This window comes from Rissa tridactyla, chromosome 3, assembly GCF_028500815.1.
Source record: "Rissa tridactyla isolate bRisTri1 chromosome 3, bRisTri1.patW.cur.20221130, whole genome shotgun sequence".
NCBI lineage: Eukaryota > Metazoa > Chordata > Aves > Charadriiformes > Laridae > Rissa > Rissa tridactyla.
In genome coordinates, this window is record NC_071468.1 from 66038158 (window position 1) to 66055331 (window position 17174).

Below are 17174 nucleotides of genomic sequence, written 5' to 3' on the forward strand. Positions count from 1 at the left end.
CATAACTGCATTAACAGCAGGTATCAATTTCTGCCCGCTACTTTGAAATATAAACTGCTTGGTTTTGTGCGAGATACAAAAGTCTTTTATCACTTTTTTATTTCTATTTCTAGAAAGCTTTCACATCGCTTTTATGCACATCTTTAAACCTTTGGCAGCTTTTAATAACTAGAATATTTGGTAGTACCACAGACAACATTTCTGCTGGATTATTTCTCTTAAACATTTTGCATGTGAGGAAGACACTGAAGGAAAGACTACATACACTTCTGTAACCCATACAGTTTTACAGAATTTCTCATACAATGATGTTTGCTTAGAAGTTCTCATCCACAAGTCATTCAGACCCACAGAAATTTTCTGTCTAAGGGTCTTTACACCAGTACATTAAATGAAATCAGTACCTCAGAGAACAGCTAAAATGACATACGTGATATCATAAAATGTTGAAGTCTTTTGTTATTGAAAAAGCTTATTTCTGCATTTCTCATATCTCATCCTATTGCTTTGGCAGAAGCCGTGTGATTTTAATGACTAGATTTATCACTTTTACAGTAAGCTTTATGAAAGTCCTAAGTTGCAGAAGCAGCACAATTTCTGTTCTGAGAAAACACAGGTGGCCATGATCACAGTCCCAAAGACTGAGCAGGGAACTAGTTTGCATACTGGTTTTATTCCAGATTAACTGTTTAGGGAGTATGGTTGGCACGTCATCAGTTGGGCCAAATGCTAAGGGCCAAGTTGGACTCCTTTCATTGCATGTGGCAGCAGCTGGAGAAGCTAAAGATCACATTGAGCCGCAGGTGCTCGGAAGAAACATGACTGGGGCTGGGAAGAGGAAAAGACACACTTTAGAGTAAGAGAAATGATAAACAGGAACCATGGGAAAAGGAAGATGCTGGAGAGCAGATACAGCCAGCGACACAGTGCACAAAAAATAGAAACTGATGTGGTTGCTTCTTATACCCAATGTCAACTACACAGAGGGGTCACTGGCTGGTCCTTGTGCCCTCCACAGCCCACAGTCTCCTAGGGAAATGGGAAATGTTACCAGTCCTTTTTGAAACATGCCTCACTGACGTCTCCTTCTCTCTTCTCATTCCTCTGCTTTCCCACCAGACAGCGTCCCGTTTGCTGTCACTCCATCTGACTGTGCCTTTAGGAACCAGGATTATAGGGAATTATTTGCTGCCAAACCCCCAGAAGCATGTCTGATATGCTGAACAGAGCCTGAAAGTTGTTGGCAATTTTCATAAATAAAAACCTACTAAAACAAATACGAGATCATATCGTGTGCCTTTCCTAAGTCTATGCAGCTAAACTGTTTCCAAAATTATGTACTACTTATAAGATTAAGTCACATACCACATAAAATGTGATCTAAATCATAACGGATGAAAGGAAATGAGGCAAGTTTTCTCATTCAGTGGAAAGAATTAGAGTAAGCAACAGTTTGAACTCACCTTTCCCATGGGTCTGCAGTTAAGCTTTTAAAAATGCCAAGGAACAAAAACTTGAATATTCTAGGGTTTTTTCTGCATTCAGACAGTGCTTTTTTTCTGCTCTTCTTCCTCCTTGTAACTGAAGACTGATATGAAATGCTTAACAGTGCTAGGGAGATACACAGCATCTGTAATCTGAACAAAAACTTTCGAAGAATATAAATTGCTGAGATGAAAAGATGTGGACAATGCCCCTTAAGGAAGACTGGAAAGGAGGGCTGCAAACTAATCTCTTTGGAATTTGCTGCTGCATGAAAATGTGCTCCCAGACACAGAGAAGGCATCATTTTGCCTAAAATGGGGGAGAAATTCATAAGGAGAAATTAAAGCAAGCTATCATTTCTGAAGCACATTTTGCATTCTTGGCTGGTGGGAATATCCTTCAAATGTTCTAGAGATGATAGAAATGGTATTCACAGCTGTAGTTTTGGTAGTTAGCCACACATCTATCATCTTTTCTCCTGAAAATGAATAGCAATGGGAAAGAGAAAATAAGAATTCAAACTAGAACAGCTGAATAGATGGAAATTACATTCACTGACTTGCCTGCAAAGCAAAAGCAGCATTCCTTTCCAAAATGCATTTTGTCAGCCGTTCCCCATCAGTCCTCTTTCTTCCCCTGGAGAGCTGGTTACTCCTGAGATTTGAGAGATACATTCTTTGGCATGTCATGAATACAATAATAAGAGAAGGATACAAGGATTGTTAGTTCCCATATTTATTATGAAAAGTTTTTTTGGTTTATCAAATCGAGTGTTTTATATTTACAGCTGACTGATAGAGCTTCTGTCTGTGCTGATGAGTGTTAGGCTGCTCATACAAAAAAGTCTGGCATACCTGAAATGCAGGACTTTGAGAAAGCTCTTTCATCCTGCCTACAGAATAAGAGGCTTGTACCCTGCCACTAAGAAAATTTCATAACAATAAATAAAACCACTGGCTTCAAAAAGCATTCCTGAAAAAGCACAATGATTAGCCTTGCAACCTTGGAGACATTCCCGTTGCTGAGTAGTCACTAGCAGTCTATACTGGGTCCAATGGTGTCAACTTCTTTATTAATCAACTGGATGATGGGGCACAGTGTACCCTCACCAAGTTTGATGATGACACAAAACTGTGAAGTGGGTTGCGCTGCCATCCAGAGGAACCTCAACAGGTTGGAGAAATGGGCTGACAGGAACTTCATGAAATTCAACTAGGTGAAGTGCAAAGTCCTGCACCTGGAGAGGACCAATTCCATTCACCAGCATATGCTGGGGACTACCCAGCTGGAAAACAGCATGGCAGAAAAGGATCCGGGGGTCCTGGTGGACACCATGTTGAACACAAGCCAGCAATGTGCCCTTGTGACAAAGAAGGCCAATGGTATCCTGGGCTGCATTAGCAATAGTGTTGCCAGCAGGTCAAGCGAGGTGATCCTTCCCCTCTACTCAGCACTGGTGATGCCACACCTGGAGTTCTGGGTCCAGTTCAGGTCTCCTCGGTACATGAAAGACATAGATATACCAGAGAAAGTCCAGCAAAGGGCTACTACAGTGATTAAGGGACTGGAGCAGCTGTTCTACAAGGAAAGGCTGAGAGAGCTGGGACTGTTCAGCCTGATGAAGAGAAGCCTCAGGGGGACCTTATCAGTGTGTATAAATACCTGAAGGGAGGGGGCAAAGAGGATGGAACCAAGCTCTTTTCAGTGGTGCCCAGTGACAGGATGAGAGGCAATGGGCACAAATGAAACACAGGAAATTCAACTTAAATATAAGAAAAAAATTCTTTGCTGTATTAAGATCCACTATATTTGCAGTGATCTAGAAAATGCATCTAGACTAGCCTTCAAGTTACAGGTCTTTTCAGGTTCTTCTTTCACCTACCTTGTGAGTGGTCCTCGTAGGCACTTAGAGATCCTCCTGAATTACTGTGTATATGCTGCCTGCAGCCTGCTTAGAAGAATACAGGTTGCTAAAGAGCGAAATTAGATTAAAAAAAAAAAAAACAAAACACCTGGGGGTTTTGTTTTTAAGGAAATGAAAGAACTTAACTTTAGCTCATCATGCCCCTGTCAAAGTGTGGAGCCTAACCAATAGCTCATTTCTCTTTCAGCTACACGGCACTGCAGTCATGCAAATGATTAAAAAGCCCTCAGTTGCCTTTTTTGTATGCCTTGCAAGCACAGCTGGAGTTGGTATTGTTGGCATTTCTGTTTGTGAACTGTTGATCTCACTGAAGTCACAATGTGGTCAAAATTCACTTGTCCAGCCATGGCTCTCCTTAAGAGTGTGGTTTCTAAATCGTCTCCTGCTGTCATTGTAACTGTGAACAACATCTGTTGTTGAGGTACAATCAGCCAGAGAAATGGCTTCCTTACTGCCAAATGTCAGATTAGTTGAGCGTCTTCTTTGGTAGGAAGGGAGGACTGTGCCCAGATGAGATCACGCTGCCTCTTAGCTTGTAACACCACTCTGCAGTCCCTAATCTTGTGCAAAACCGCACATGCCTTTGGTGAGTAGTTCCATCCGTTAGGCAGCAATCTGACTCAGTGATAAGAGGCAAGCTAGACAGCAAACAGAACTCCGCAAGTTTGCCTTTCCTCAGAGAGCCTCTGGAAAACCAGAGTCCTCTTCTCCCTAGCCATGTTTCTCTCACATGGAGTAAGACCCAGAGATCTGCTCTTCCTTGCAGCCAGTCTTGGGAAGTGCTTGCTCTCCTTCTAACTTCCAACCATTACAGGCAAAGCAAGCTGTGGCTGAGCTCCCTGGGCAGCGGTTTATGTGCCTCATCGGTTGCCAGGTCTCCTTAATACACATTCATAAGTAATTTGGGTCCTTGGCAAAAGACTCCTCCTGCTTCATGTCTGGTTGATCCAAAGCTGTCCTAAGCCCTGACCCTAGCTGACACGAAATCACATTCCACTCACCACTTTTCATCCTCCTGAGGACACTCCTGTTCTTTGGTTCCTGCTCCAGGAACAGGGAAGGATTCACATTTCCTGCTCCTTCCAGACAGTAGGAAGGAAAGTCATTCCAGAAGTCTTCCCTTACCCCTCCCCACAGGAAATGTGATGGCACAGGGAAGTGCTGCTGGATTAAGAAGACACTTCTGAACCTCCACTTCTGCCAAGACATTGGGCCCAGAGGCATGACAGATTTGTCATCTGCTGCTTCCGAATTGACAGCTCTTCACCCAGGGGCAGGAACTCCCTGCACTGCACAGAAACAGCACAGTTAGGGTAGAAAAAAATCTGTACTTATAAACACAATTGCACATTTTGCATATGAAAAATCCCATCATCCTATGTAGAAACATTGCAGGACCAGTGTGGGAGGTAATTTGAAAAAACAGCCCTTTCTAGATCCATTAATACTATTTTCCGTAAGGAAGAATGTCCAAGGTAGGAGTCAAGGGTATTCTGTGCCGTTTAAATGTCTGCACTCAGCTTTGAAGGTAGCCTTCACTGAGGTACTGACAAAAAGCCAGTGGTGCCTATAATAAATATTAAGCCCAGAAAAAAAGTTTGGTTTATATGGTGACTGTCCCGCAAAGCCAGGGCGTGGTGTTAGGGAAACAGCAGTACTTGCTAAAAAAAAAAGTCAGTTGAGCTTTTCCTTGCCCTGGCTGTAGGATTTTCTGGAGCAGGGCAGGCTGTGTTTCCCTTGCCTGCTCTCTTTTGTTACTACTCTGCCTTGCTACAGAGACAAGACTAGCTATGGGAAGTGCCAAATTTCTGTATTTGCTTACAGGTTTGGTTCTAATACTCTAAAACTCAAAAAAAAACCAACCAAACCCAAACACCAAAACCCAAGCATAAGAGAAGGAAACGGCCAGATCTTCCCAAGTTCAGATTTTCAACGGCTACAGGAGTGCTCAGTTTCTCAGCTTCAATAGTGGTCTATAGAAAATCACATTTTACAGAATTTACATTTTTAATTCTCACACAGAATGTGGCCGTGAGGGCTGGAGTTCAGCAACATCTGCTTTTACAGTCAGCAGATTGATTTACACCTATTCTGCTCCAGCTTCATACTCAGGGGTCCCAAAACTGGCTAAAACACACAGAAACCAAGGGCTTGACATTTGGGGGAAGGTACATCCACATCCCCTAGGAAATAAGGGAAGTGTGAAACCTTCAGAAACAGCATTATTTCTTAGTTCTCAGGACAAAGAAGAGTGGTTATCAAAGGAGGAGTATGTTTTAAAACTAAATATTTGCCATATGCTGGTTTTCCTATGTGTTATTGTCTATTTATTGTTACTTTTACTGTTTCTTTATTTTAGATTCTGAAATTCTCAGCATTTCTGAGTAAAAAAAATAATAATAAATTTTATACATTCAGTCAACTGTTCTTTTATCCTACTTTTCTATAGTAAGGAACGTGTCCCAGGTAGACTTCTTGCAATGTCACATACATTTTCACTGGCTTTGAACTGCAAGACAGAATTTATTCCCCTCTTACTCTCCTCTACATACCAGAACTTTCATATATTTGATAACTTTAATGAAAAAGAAGTATTCTTTGCTTTTGAAATGCAAACCAGGACAATCAGTTGAGAGTCTTGAAATGTAAGTGGCTGAAATGTTCCAGGCCAATGGTATTTGAATAAAATAAATTTTTTAGATTCTTGGAATGACTGTGCTGTATTTTGTAGCTTTGGTGGCACACTAATTCTCTTTGAGGCAGCTGTTCATTTCCATCTCCACGCAAATTGCAGAAGTTACTCTATTTCAAAAAGGAAAAGATCTGTACAAATGTCTTAGGGAACCGCATAAGTTTCAGGCTATATCTCTGCTGGTAGTGCAACCATATGTACACAGTATTGAGTGTTTTCTATGAACCAGCCAAGATTTTTTTATTATTATTTCTATAAATGGATAAATCTATTTTCAAATTTAAGCAAAAATGCCTGTGCAAGCCTATGAACCTGTTAAAAGTTCTGTTAAAACTGAAGCCCTAATGCATTTCCCTTACATAAATCGCCAGGGTTTGTGCGCTGCACTTCCTCCCACGTGTGGCTTTAATTACGTGATACAAGGGTGGTACACAGAGCCAAATCTGCCCCCTAATCATCCTTTCATCAACTTCGGTACTAGTTCTCCCAATGTCCAACGCAGGCACCGGCTCGTGTAACTGGGGAAGGGAAAGCAAGAAAACTTAGCCCACAGTTTTCCAGCAAATAAATAAGTCAGAAATCCAGACGCGTTCTAAAGCAGTCGATGACTAGGCTCCCTGGTTGAACTTAGTAGTGATGGGAGAAAGAAAACTTCCCACGCTTGTTCCTGTATGTAACAAAAATGCAACAGGTTTAAGGAGGGCTGTGAAACCACGAGATCAACTAACAGATGGACATTACAGCCTCTGGGGAGAAGGAGAGGGAACACAGCGCTGCCAGAAGCAGTTTATAGCAGAGTTTATGTCACAGGGTGTGACAGAATCTGTGTGATACTGCAGAGAGAATTGGCACTGAGAAAGCTGGAGACTCTGCAACGTGAAGAGAGTACCCAGGCACCGGTGGCAAGGGAAGAATAAAGGGCTAAGAAACAAGTCCTTTACTCGCAGAAGATTTTCACTTAGATATTCCTATGCAATCTCCATAATTTTATCTGTAAATGACCCACTACACTTTTGAATGCTAGATATATTATCACAGCTCAATAAATAGTAGGGGAAATAAACATGATTATAGCAGAACCACTTTCATATTTGCTTTCTTAGAGTAACTGCAACTTCAGACTCCATTACCACAAAAGTTTGTGTAAAACTCAAATACATGATGAAGATCCTCTCATGTTAGATGCTATACAACTACTGAATGAGAAATACAGGTTTTGTCAGCCTGATAGGCAGGGATCTTCGTGCAGAAGGGGCCAACTTTTATCAGCAGGGTTGGTGCTTTTGCGGGGGGGACGCTAGACATTTTGATAAAGAAGAATATTAAAGAACCTTCTGAAGGCGGACAGCGAATTAATTTTGCAGCTACTTAAGTCCAGTACCTGTCATGTGTGAGAGCATGGATGAAATTAATTTTCAGAAGTCTGGGCAAATTTCAAAGACGTTATTTCATCATGCACGTACCAAGAGATACACATAATTCAAACACGAGTGCAACTGTTCACAAAGGCATATCCACACCAGAAATCTGCTTTCGTAATTGAATTTGAGTATTGGCCCGAAGCTTGTATTGCTGCCGTGGTTGGTGATACAGGGGTTAATTAAAATTTAAATATATCAAGTCACAACAACATCACATCAATCAAGCTAGTTCTACTTTAAATTTCTAATGTAGACAAACCAAATATTATACTCTTCAGAAACTGTTTGTTCCTTCTAATCTCTGAAATTATTTTTATGATTCTAGAGTAGTTAATTTACATGCCTGAATTAGTATGTTTTATGTAGATTCATTCACTAAAGTTAGGGTATGATTTACTACGCAGTGAAAAATCAATTGTATTCTTAATTGAGGCAGTTTAGCAGAAATCTCCAATTTCGATGGACAAACTTAGATGCCACAGTGTTGCAGGGTCAAATACAATTCCATGTTCAAGGAGTAATGGTTTAACCAAAGATACAAATCTTGACATTCAGCTTGGTCCCATATCTTGATGTAAGATATATAGTGCTAAGCTATGTTTGGAGTGTATGCGCGTACACTGATCATCTGAGATGTGGAGAAAAAATGGCCCGTGGTGGTTTGGGTTTGGGTTTTTTACAGGCTTTTAAAGCTTCCTTTTTCACATAGACATATCTCCTTCAGTCCACAACTCGTTACAGATTGAAATAATTTTTGACATGTTTCTTTAAAACTCCCCCACTGTCCCTATAAATCTGACAAATGGTCAATTGCCTGCTGTTATTCATACCTGCGCTTAGCAGCATTTTCAGTGGAGAACGTCAGCTCAACACTCAGTTAACGCGTGACATTTCTGTAATAGCAGAATCCGGGAATTTCCACTGCTTGTCCCAGCACAGTATGAGGTAAAGAGTCTCTGTGTATAAAGTCACTATGGAAAGGCACACTGACTATTTTTCAGATGTCACCACCAATTTTGTGCTCTAATCCCAGGTTTAGCTGTTTTAAAATAGACACAAACATTTAGGTATTGTCAGGCACTTGGAAATCATTGCAAATACAGGTAAATATCCAGACAACATTCCTCCAGCTAGAGCATTTTTTTTACCTCTTCATGTTGAGAATGCTTGAAGACTTCAAGGCTACAGAATATAGCTCATTTACTCTGACTTCACTTCACTTGTTACTAGCGTAATGAATTAACCCAAGTGGAAAACACAGGCAATAATCATAGAAGACACTTCCATTATAGACAAACTTTTTGGAAGTCTGAATATGTTTTCTAAATATATAGCAGTTTCCATTTGAATTAATAGGTGAGAAAGAGAAATTCAGAACATTTCAGGACATACTAGTATTAGATAACCATAACCTCTCTGATAAACACAAGGGAAAAACCACCTACACTCCTCTCAAACTGTTGTATTTTCCAGCTCTATTATAGAAATATTTTCCATGCAGTTTGCAATTCTGGGGTTTCTCTACTATGAAACACATTCCTTTTGCAGATATTTTTTTCGAACCACTACTGATAAAATATTCTCTGTTTTGAAAGATTTGCTCAGCAATGATGATTTAAATTGCTTTAGGTAATTTTTATTCTGTTGGCACAAAACACTTGACTGAAGAACATGAATTTGAAAAAAGAAATTAGCTCCTCTAACTGTGTTTTCCCACAGAAGAGCTGTAGTCATGTTTCTTACATACTTTAGCAAGGAAAAAAGTTAAATCACTTAAATTTGCTTTCTTCCAAGCACTGACACTTTTTTAACAGATACTCAGTTAATTTCAGTCTCAAATATTGGCAAAAATGTCTTTAGCTGTAGGATCTCAGAGATAGGTTCCGCTCTTTCTTGGTAAAAGTCAAGCCCAGTTAGCAGCTCCACATCCCGAACACGTGCAGAATGAGCCTGAACTCTTTCTTCAACCCATTCAGAAGGTGACTTATTTTCCTGCCAAAATAAACAAGAACAATGTTCAAATGCATAAAAGGCACTCTGTTGTTTGGTGGTGGTGTTAGACAATAACCAGTGTTTGAACTGGTTTGACACACTAAAGGCCTCCAGTTGGTAAAACTTCTTTCAGGTTTTCCTAGACATCTGTGCAGCCTTGCATTTAGGGATCTCATTTAAACAGAATCAAATGGATGTCCCCTCTTCCCACTTTCAAAATTATGCTGAAATGGCAAGTATGACTTTTAACTACAAAGAACAGTTGAGTCATATTTTAAACACACAAGTAAGGATAGTTTTAGTTACAGTATAAATTAGCTGCAGGGCTCAGGCTAGCCAAACAGCCACCTGACAACCTGAACAAAGTCCTTGCAGCAGCTCAGTCTTGATTGTCGGACACCAATAATAATTGCTAGATAGCAAAAACAACTAAGCAGTAATCAATCAAAAATGTTATTGCTCACTTCTTTTACTACAAAGCTGTTTTGCAAACAGATGGTAATTTCCTTTTCGGTTTCCAATATCTGATTCTGACACAAATTGTTCACTAAATTTATGTCACTGCAAGGCACAATAAATATAAAATACAATGATATTTGGGGGCTGTTGCTAAACTTTAGAAATAATAGATGTTAGTTTCTAAAGTATAGAGAATAATTCAATCAAATTGTTTATTTTGTTTATTAGAGAGTTAGTCAACTCTCAAGAACCAAAAAGATGACTGGGCAGTTGTGGATTATCCACACCACAAAAGTGGAGACACCCAAGTTGTTTCTAAGCAGCGCAAGCTTGCACCTGCCTGGAGTTATGAGTTCAAAGTTATAAATAAACTAAACAAACACAATTGTATTGCTTTGAGGGCCAGTTCAAGTCTGTGCCGCTATACTTCTCTGTGGGGAGACTCTGATACACACATTGAGCAAAGGAACCTTCTGCATCCCGGAATTTATGGAACACTCAGCTGGCTTAATGATACATATTACACTCAGCTAACTTATTTTGCTTGCTACAAAACATGAGATTTACACTCTTAGTGGTAAGCATAGATTTTATTTCACTCAAGTATGAATTTCAACTGTGGGACTATCTACCTAAATGCCTACTGCCTAATTTTGATAAAGGTGGAACAAAGGATTGAAGGAATTCTAGCTACACTGAAGGGAGTACACTCAAAGTCCTCTGATACCTCTGGAGTAAGTTTATGCTGCGGTCTTCCATAAAGCTATCTCATCACCCTGTTGGCTGTGCTGCTGTTCTCAGCTCTTCTCAGGTGACAGCATTTCCAAGTCCTCCTATCAAACCCTCCTTTCTTCTTCTTCCTTGCTTCATAACAGTTCATTAGTTTCCAACTACCTCTCCTGGAGCTTCTTCCACTTCTAGTCATCACTTTAGCTCTCAACTCACTCTCAGCTCATGGAGAACGAATTAATTAAACACTTAGACTTCTAAAGATTCTCCAGATGACTGGATCCCACTGGGAATCAGTTCACAAAGCTCACTGGCACACAGGAGCATAGAACTATACTTACAGCACAGCTTTCAGTGTTGTCAGGTCGATGAGGAATGATAAAAGACAAAGCATCCAAGGAGCCTGAACAGTTCAGTGGAGTATAGGACTTGTTCTTGCAGCTAGTCAGAACCACAAAGTAATGGGTTGGGACAGGGATTTCTGTATTGTTTACATGCCTACAAAACAAACATAAGGGATAAGGGATTTATCTGGATATCAAGTATTAAAAACACTGATGCCATTAGTAATTTATAGAATTGATCTCAGCATAGATCTTCCACTACTATATGACTTTTATTTATTTTATAATTGAAATAAATACCTGATGGGATAGGCAGCCTCACTATCTGTTTCATGAACAGCCAAACACGCATGGATTAGTCCTTTTGCACAAGCGGTACCACTGAAACCAGTAGGATTGCTTACATGGTCAACATTCTATTTTTCCAAAGCCAGAGATCTTTACATCTTAAGGAGGCAGGATAGAGCATCGTGTTTGCCCTTCATTACATTAAGAATTTCAACCACATGAAACTGAACTGGAGAAGAGTGACGAGAAAATTAGCCTCAGGTTCCTTGACAGCAAGAAATGTCAGAATGATGACTTGTGGCTATGTGCTATAGAAACCAGTTTAGGATACCTGATTCAAAATGTCTTCGCCTCCCTTTTTTGGCTATTCTGCGAACCTCGTCACTTTTGTGTATAAACTTTCGAGGAGCTGAATGCTTCCCAAATTCGCTGTACATCTTCAGTATTCAACCAAACGCCATCACTGAAATCGTTATACGGGTTCCTATGAATGACTAACCGTGCTGAATAAAACATGCTTATTCCAAACTGTAGACAACATTATGTGGTCGACTGGCTATTACAGCATTCTGCTTGGAAGGAAGTCCTAGTCTCTCCTCCCTTCCACCCTCCTACTTCGTGGCAGAGCTGATTTTCCCATTCTCAAACCAGTTTTGACAGATGTGGTATTAAGTCTAGCCTTGAATAAAACATCTCCAGTGACAAATTCAGCTGTGCAGATTTCCCAGCACTTTTCTACTAAAGTGTTTTTACTGTCACAAGGCATTTCCCCCGTATTTGGAACAGTCACAGTTGTTTGTTCTTATCCTGTTTTTTCCTCCTGCTGGCCTCATTCACTAACATAAATAATTGGTCTTTACCTTTTATATTTCTCTTTTATAGATTTTTTTTTTTATGTAAGTCTTCTCTTACTCCTGTTTCTACAAACAGATAAATTTTAAAATGTATTTTATGCTACCAGAGCTGACTAAAATGTACCTAGAACTTGTCAGACCTTCAAGTGACCTGTGTAAGCCACAGCCATGCAAAGATGCCACTCACGAACGTTACACTTTACATTGCCGGTTACATGATCGATTGAAGGCAAACACAGAAATCTGACCTTTGATAAAACACATCAGTTTGAGACAACAGAGGGAAAAAACAAACAGGTGAGTGAGCACAACACAAAAGTGATAAAATTAAACGGGCGAGTGAGCACAACACAAAAGCGATAAAATTATGCTTAAGGACATCTGCAGATTTAGGTATCGCATATTCTCCCAGTATTTCTGTTGCAGAGGCCCAAAAAACTCAGCATAAGTTCGGGAAACAAATTACTGGTCTGTATCTGTGCATGTGCATAGATACAATGTAACTGCAAGGCTTTTTTCTCTTTACTGGAACTTCAACTTCTATAGTACCATATAGTATTTGATGTTGTATGAGAAACAGTGGATGTAGTATTATAAAGGGAATGCTCCATTCTCTGTGATACTTGTTTCCAGTTCTTTTTGAATAGAAATTTGTTTGTGTGGAAATACAGTAGGAAATAACCTGGAGTTTCACTTCTGGTTTTTCCATGTACTTACTGCTTAATTTCGTCAAGCGTATCAAAATGGCCATCATAATTGTAATCAAACACTGGTCCACTGATAACATTTACTCCATTCCTTTCTCTAGCGTACTTCCGTAGAAGCACATTATGGAAATAGTCCCATATATCTGTCATTAAAAGAAAATATAAGCATATTTAACATAAATTTGAAGTTATTTCACCACTAAAGAAAAAGAACATATTTCCTTTTTCACTATAGATTAATAATAAAAAGTTCCAAACTAAACTGCCTGTAAAGTCAACTCTTTGTTACACAAAATTTGGATTTCATCAGAAGGGGCATATTCTCAGTCGCCATTGAAAGAGCCACGGTAAATGCTATTACAGCTCTGTAAGGTCCGTTACACTACTGGAGGTAACGCATTCGATCTAATGCTGAAGCTACAATTCTAGAGCTGAGGGGGTCTTCCTTTCTGGCCTATCTGCTAGCACCTGCAACTGTGTCAATTAGTAAGGACTGAGGTAATGGCTTTCTGAGAGGAATATTTACCACCTGAGAGTTAAGTCTACTGAATTCACGCCAAATATCACCAGGCAATTTGGCTTATTTCACACTTGTTATTTTGAGAAAATACAATTTGTATGATATAAGCTAATAAGACTATTCAAATATTTACAGCTATCAAGACAGTAAAAAACAGATGGATTTGGGGGGTTGAGGGCATCCCCTATGATTTACCTCTTGCTTATGGTCTAGAGTAACTTCTTGTATGTTTAAATCTCTTGTCGATTTTTTCTTGGAAAACTGGATTTTTCATAATGTCTTTGATTTACTTGGAAGATTAAAGCCACTTAGGTCTCTGTTTTTCATACGGCATGAGTGAATGAATACATCAGATCTGAATGCATTAGACAGGTAGTTAAATCATCGCTTTTCCTCCATCTTTTTCCTTACACAATTCCTCTTCCTATCTAAAATGACCTGGGCCTAAGAGGATAACATGCAGTTTCAGAAAATTTCTTATCAGTGATTATGAACAATGTGAGTCAGGCTGGATGGAAAGAGTTAATGTAGCTGTTGTGGTTTAACCTCATCCAGCAACTAGGACCATGCAGCCACAGCTGACGGCTCACTCCCCCTTTCCCCTCTGGAAGGGTAGGGAGAAGAGGGAGAAAAGGAGAGGAAAGGGAAGGAAAACAAAATCCTTGTGGGCTGAGATAGACAGTTTAATAGAACAATAACATTAAAGGAAAATAACAATAATAATAATAATGATAAAAGAATATACAAGACACAGGTCACTCCCAGCACGCAGTGAATTGGTTGCCCGGCTTGACTCAAGCAGAGATCATGGATTCCTCCCCACCTCGGCCAATCCCCATTTATGTACTGAGCATGATGTCTATGGAACAGAATATTCCATCAGCCATTCTATTGTTCTGTCTAGGCTCCTTCTCAGCTTCTATGAGAAGCTGAAAAAGACCTTGACTGGTATAAACTTCACTTAGCAACAACTAAAACAATATGCACTATTGACATTCCTTTCGTACCAAATCTCAAAACACAGCAACCACTAGAAAGAAAATTAACTCTATCTCAGCTGAAACCAGGACAGTAGCTTACTGCACTTTTGTAATAGAAACATCTGCCCAAAGTAAATATTCCAAGATCAATATTGTCTGGTTTGAGTTTCTGCTTGATGAAACAGGCACTGTATCGGGACATTGTTTACAAACTTTGTCTTGTCCTCTCTTGAGATCTCGCAAAAGGAAAGAAAAAGTGCCATTTTCATTCACCTTGAGCATAAACCCATGAGTTTCATAGTTAGCATTTCATATTAGGACAGCACACAGGAGATGAAGAGAAAATTCAAAAGTGAACAGGTATACCTAAGCAGAGGTCAGACAGGACTATACACAGAAAAAAAAAATTAACTTACATAAGTGTGATTTAAAATTTCACACATCTACTTCTAAAAAGTTTTGAATATATTTGCACAAGATATATTGGATATACTGCAGGTCATGCATTAATGTTTTTAAGTCCTTGTCATAACTTTATCAAATCCAGAACCATAATTACAGAAAATTAATCAAAATTAATCAAAACTTTGCAACCTACCTCTGAAAGCTCTATACATGGGAACAATATTGCTGGTGAGTAAGGCATCATACTGTTCAAGAGCAGATGAATTGAAGTCTATATAAAAGAACAAAGTATAAACTAATGAAATACTATACAAAGACGAATTTGCTTCCTAGGTCACTATAAATTGCAGGTACATGTAATTCAATTGCATTTTACATTTGAGCATGAATGTATGATCCTTCTACAAACATATGTCCAAATTTATTTGTACAATCTATTCAAGAAATTAATTATCAAATTTGACAATAGGAAATGAATATTCATACAGAGGATGAGGGACAGCCCTTCACTCCAACCCTTTACATCTTTCCAACCAGTTTTCATCACATTCAAGTTGTTCCATTTTTTAAAGAAAAACATAAATTTTCTAAACTGAAAATATTTAAGCACAAGTCCTGCTTTTGGTCAGTCTACAAGCACTGGAAGCCTTTTTCTGCCCAACATGCTGATCCAAAGAAGTTTGTGTTGGTGTTTGGGTTTATGTTTAAACATAAACCCACATCCAGCTGATTAAGACTTTCTAAGCTCTAGCTATAAAAAGAACCATGCTCACTGGGAGGATAGAGGAAACTGTGGGTAAAGGTCAGCTCTTCTGGGTAGTTGGAACAATTTTGGCTCCGAGCAACAGGGATTCTAACATCAGCCCGCAGACAGTCTGAAACAGTGGGAGGAAGAGGAGATGTGTTTTCCTGTGAAAAGGGAAAAAAAAAAAAAGTATTACACCCACAGCTGTGGCTAACCCAATGCTTTGTATGGTTTTAACTTTCTAGAACGGACTTCACTGAATCTTCTCCTATTTTCATAGTGAATCAGGTCAATGAAAGTAAGGGACACTGATGTTTTCTGCCTAGTGTTTTTCCTCTACTTCTGTTTTTAGGTAATTCAGGGAAATCCTTATGCAGCACGTAAAATTGTAGTAGCAAAATAAGGTTATACCTTAGGCAAAAACAGGTGACAACTTTGGCTCATTCGTCACTTTTACATATTTCTGGAAACACAAACTTGATGTCACATCCTCCTGGAAAGCAGCTAGTTTATAAAGATGACACTATAACCTCATCTTAGCATCTGAGATTGCTATCTCCATAATAAGAGTCTGTGTTGATGAAGAGTTTAAGCTAAATAAATTCATAGCAAATTCAGTACATTTTACTGGCTAGCTTTACTAACTCAACTAAGATAAATTAACATGCACACTAGCTAAGATCTGGCCAAAGGTGATTCTGATGAGTATAATTGTTTCTACCTTAACCTTTTTTTCTATAACCTTTATTGTAGTTTTACGATAACATTAACTAGAACATCAGAATATGCTTCTCTGTGTTTAACTGCATTTTCTTTTTCATACTCATTTACATGTAATTTATTTTCATTTTGGTAAGAATGGAACATATTTATTTGCTTTATACCTTTATAAACAGTGGTTAAACATTTACACTGATTTTCAGTACATTTTTTATTTTGATCAATTAAAACTGAGCAGAAATAAAGAACTGGAATGTTCTTCTTGTGCCTCTTTGTACTCCTTGATTTAACTTCTTTACTTACTTTTATGATGCCCATATTATAGTTAGGTTATATATTAATGGAAACTATATCTACCACAGTATATACAGAGGGCAGTCTTTTAGAGCTGCCTGTCCGTCACATATGTAATACATCATTTAACCTGTATTTTCACAAACACTCCTATATGTTTAAGAGATGAAGGCTGCTCATGGCTATTTCCATTGGACGTCACAGATAAAAATTCTCCAACTGAAGAAATAAGAATTCATAATGAACCTACAAACTCTCAAAATACTGAAAAAGCAACCACTCTAAGAATATTTCAGCTTGTTTTTTCAAGGATCTACAAGTCAGCAAGTAAACAATATCAAAAGCTGTTGAGAGACGAGAATAGCTGTGTCTGTGTCACCTTTTAGTACAAGATCAACAGTTAATGCAACTCCAGATTCCTCTGTGAACTAACACACTCACTCTGCTATGTCTCTTCATTTCTTTTCCTCAAAATAGAGGAATAAGCTATTTTTAAACAGATTGTCTATGAATAAGAATAGAATGATTCTCAAACAAGCTGTGGTTATTTATTAAGAATTGAGAACTTGACAGTGATAGCCACCACCTCAAAACTTCAGAATCAGAAGAAAACTT

The 17174-nt window shown here is 38.9% G+C and overlaps 1 protein-coding gene across 1 annotated transcript in view; it reads right to left on the bottom strand.

Annotated features, from left to right (window-relative positions):
• Window positions 1–8198: 8198 nt before the first annotated feature.
• Window positions 8199–17174, bottom strand: part of ENPP3 (ectonucleotide pyrophosphatase/phosphodiesterase 3) — a 46704-nt gene continuing 37728 nt past the window's right edge. The window contains exons 21-25 of the mRNA XM_054196888.1: window positions 15574–15709; window positions 14994–15071; window positions 12906–13038; window positions 11044–11200; window positions 8199–9514 (exon numbers count right to left, since the gene is read on the bottom strand). Coding sequence (XP_054052863.1) covers window positions 9341–9514; window positions 11044–11200; window positions 12906–13038; window positions 14994–15071; window positions 15574–15709 — 678 coding nt within the window. The 3' untranslated portion in view covers window positions 8199–9340. The remainder of the gene's footprint in view (window positions 9515–11043; window positions 11201–12905; window positions 13039–14993; window positions 15072–15573; window positions 15710–17174) is intronic.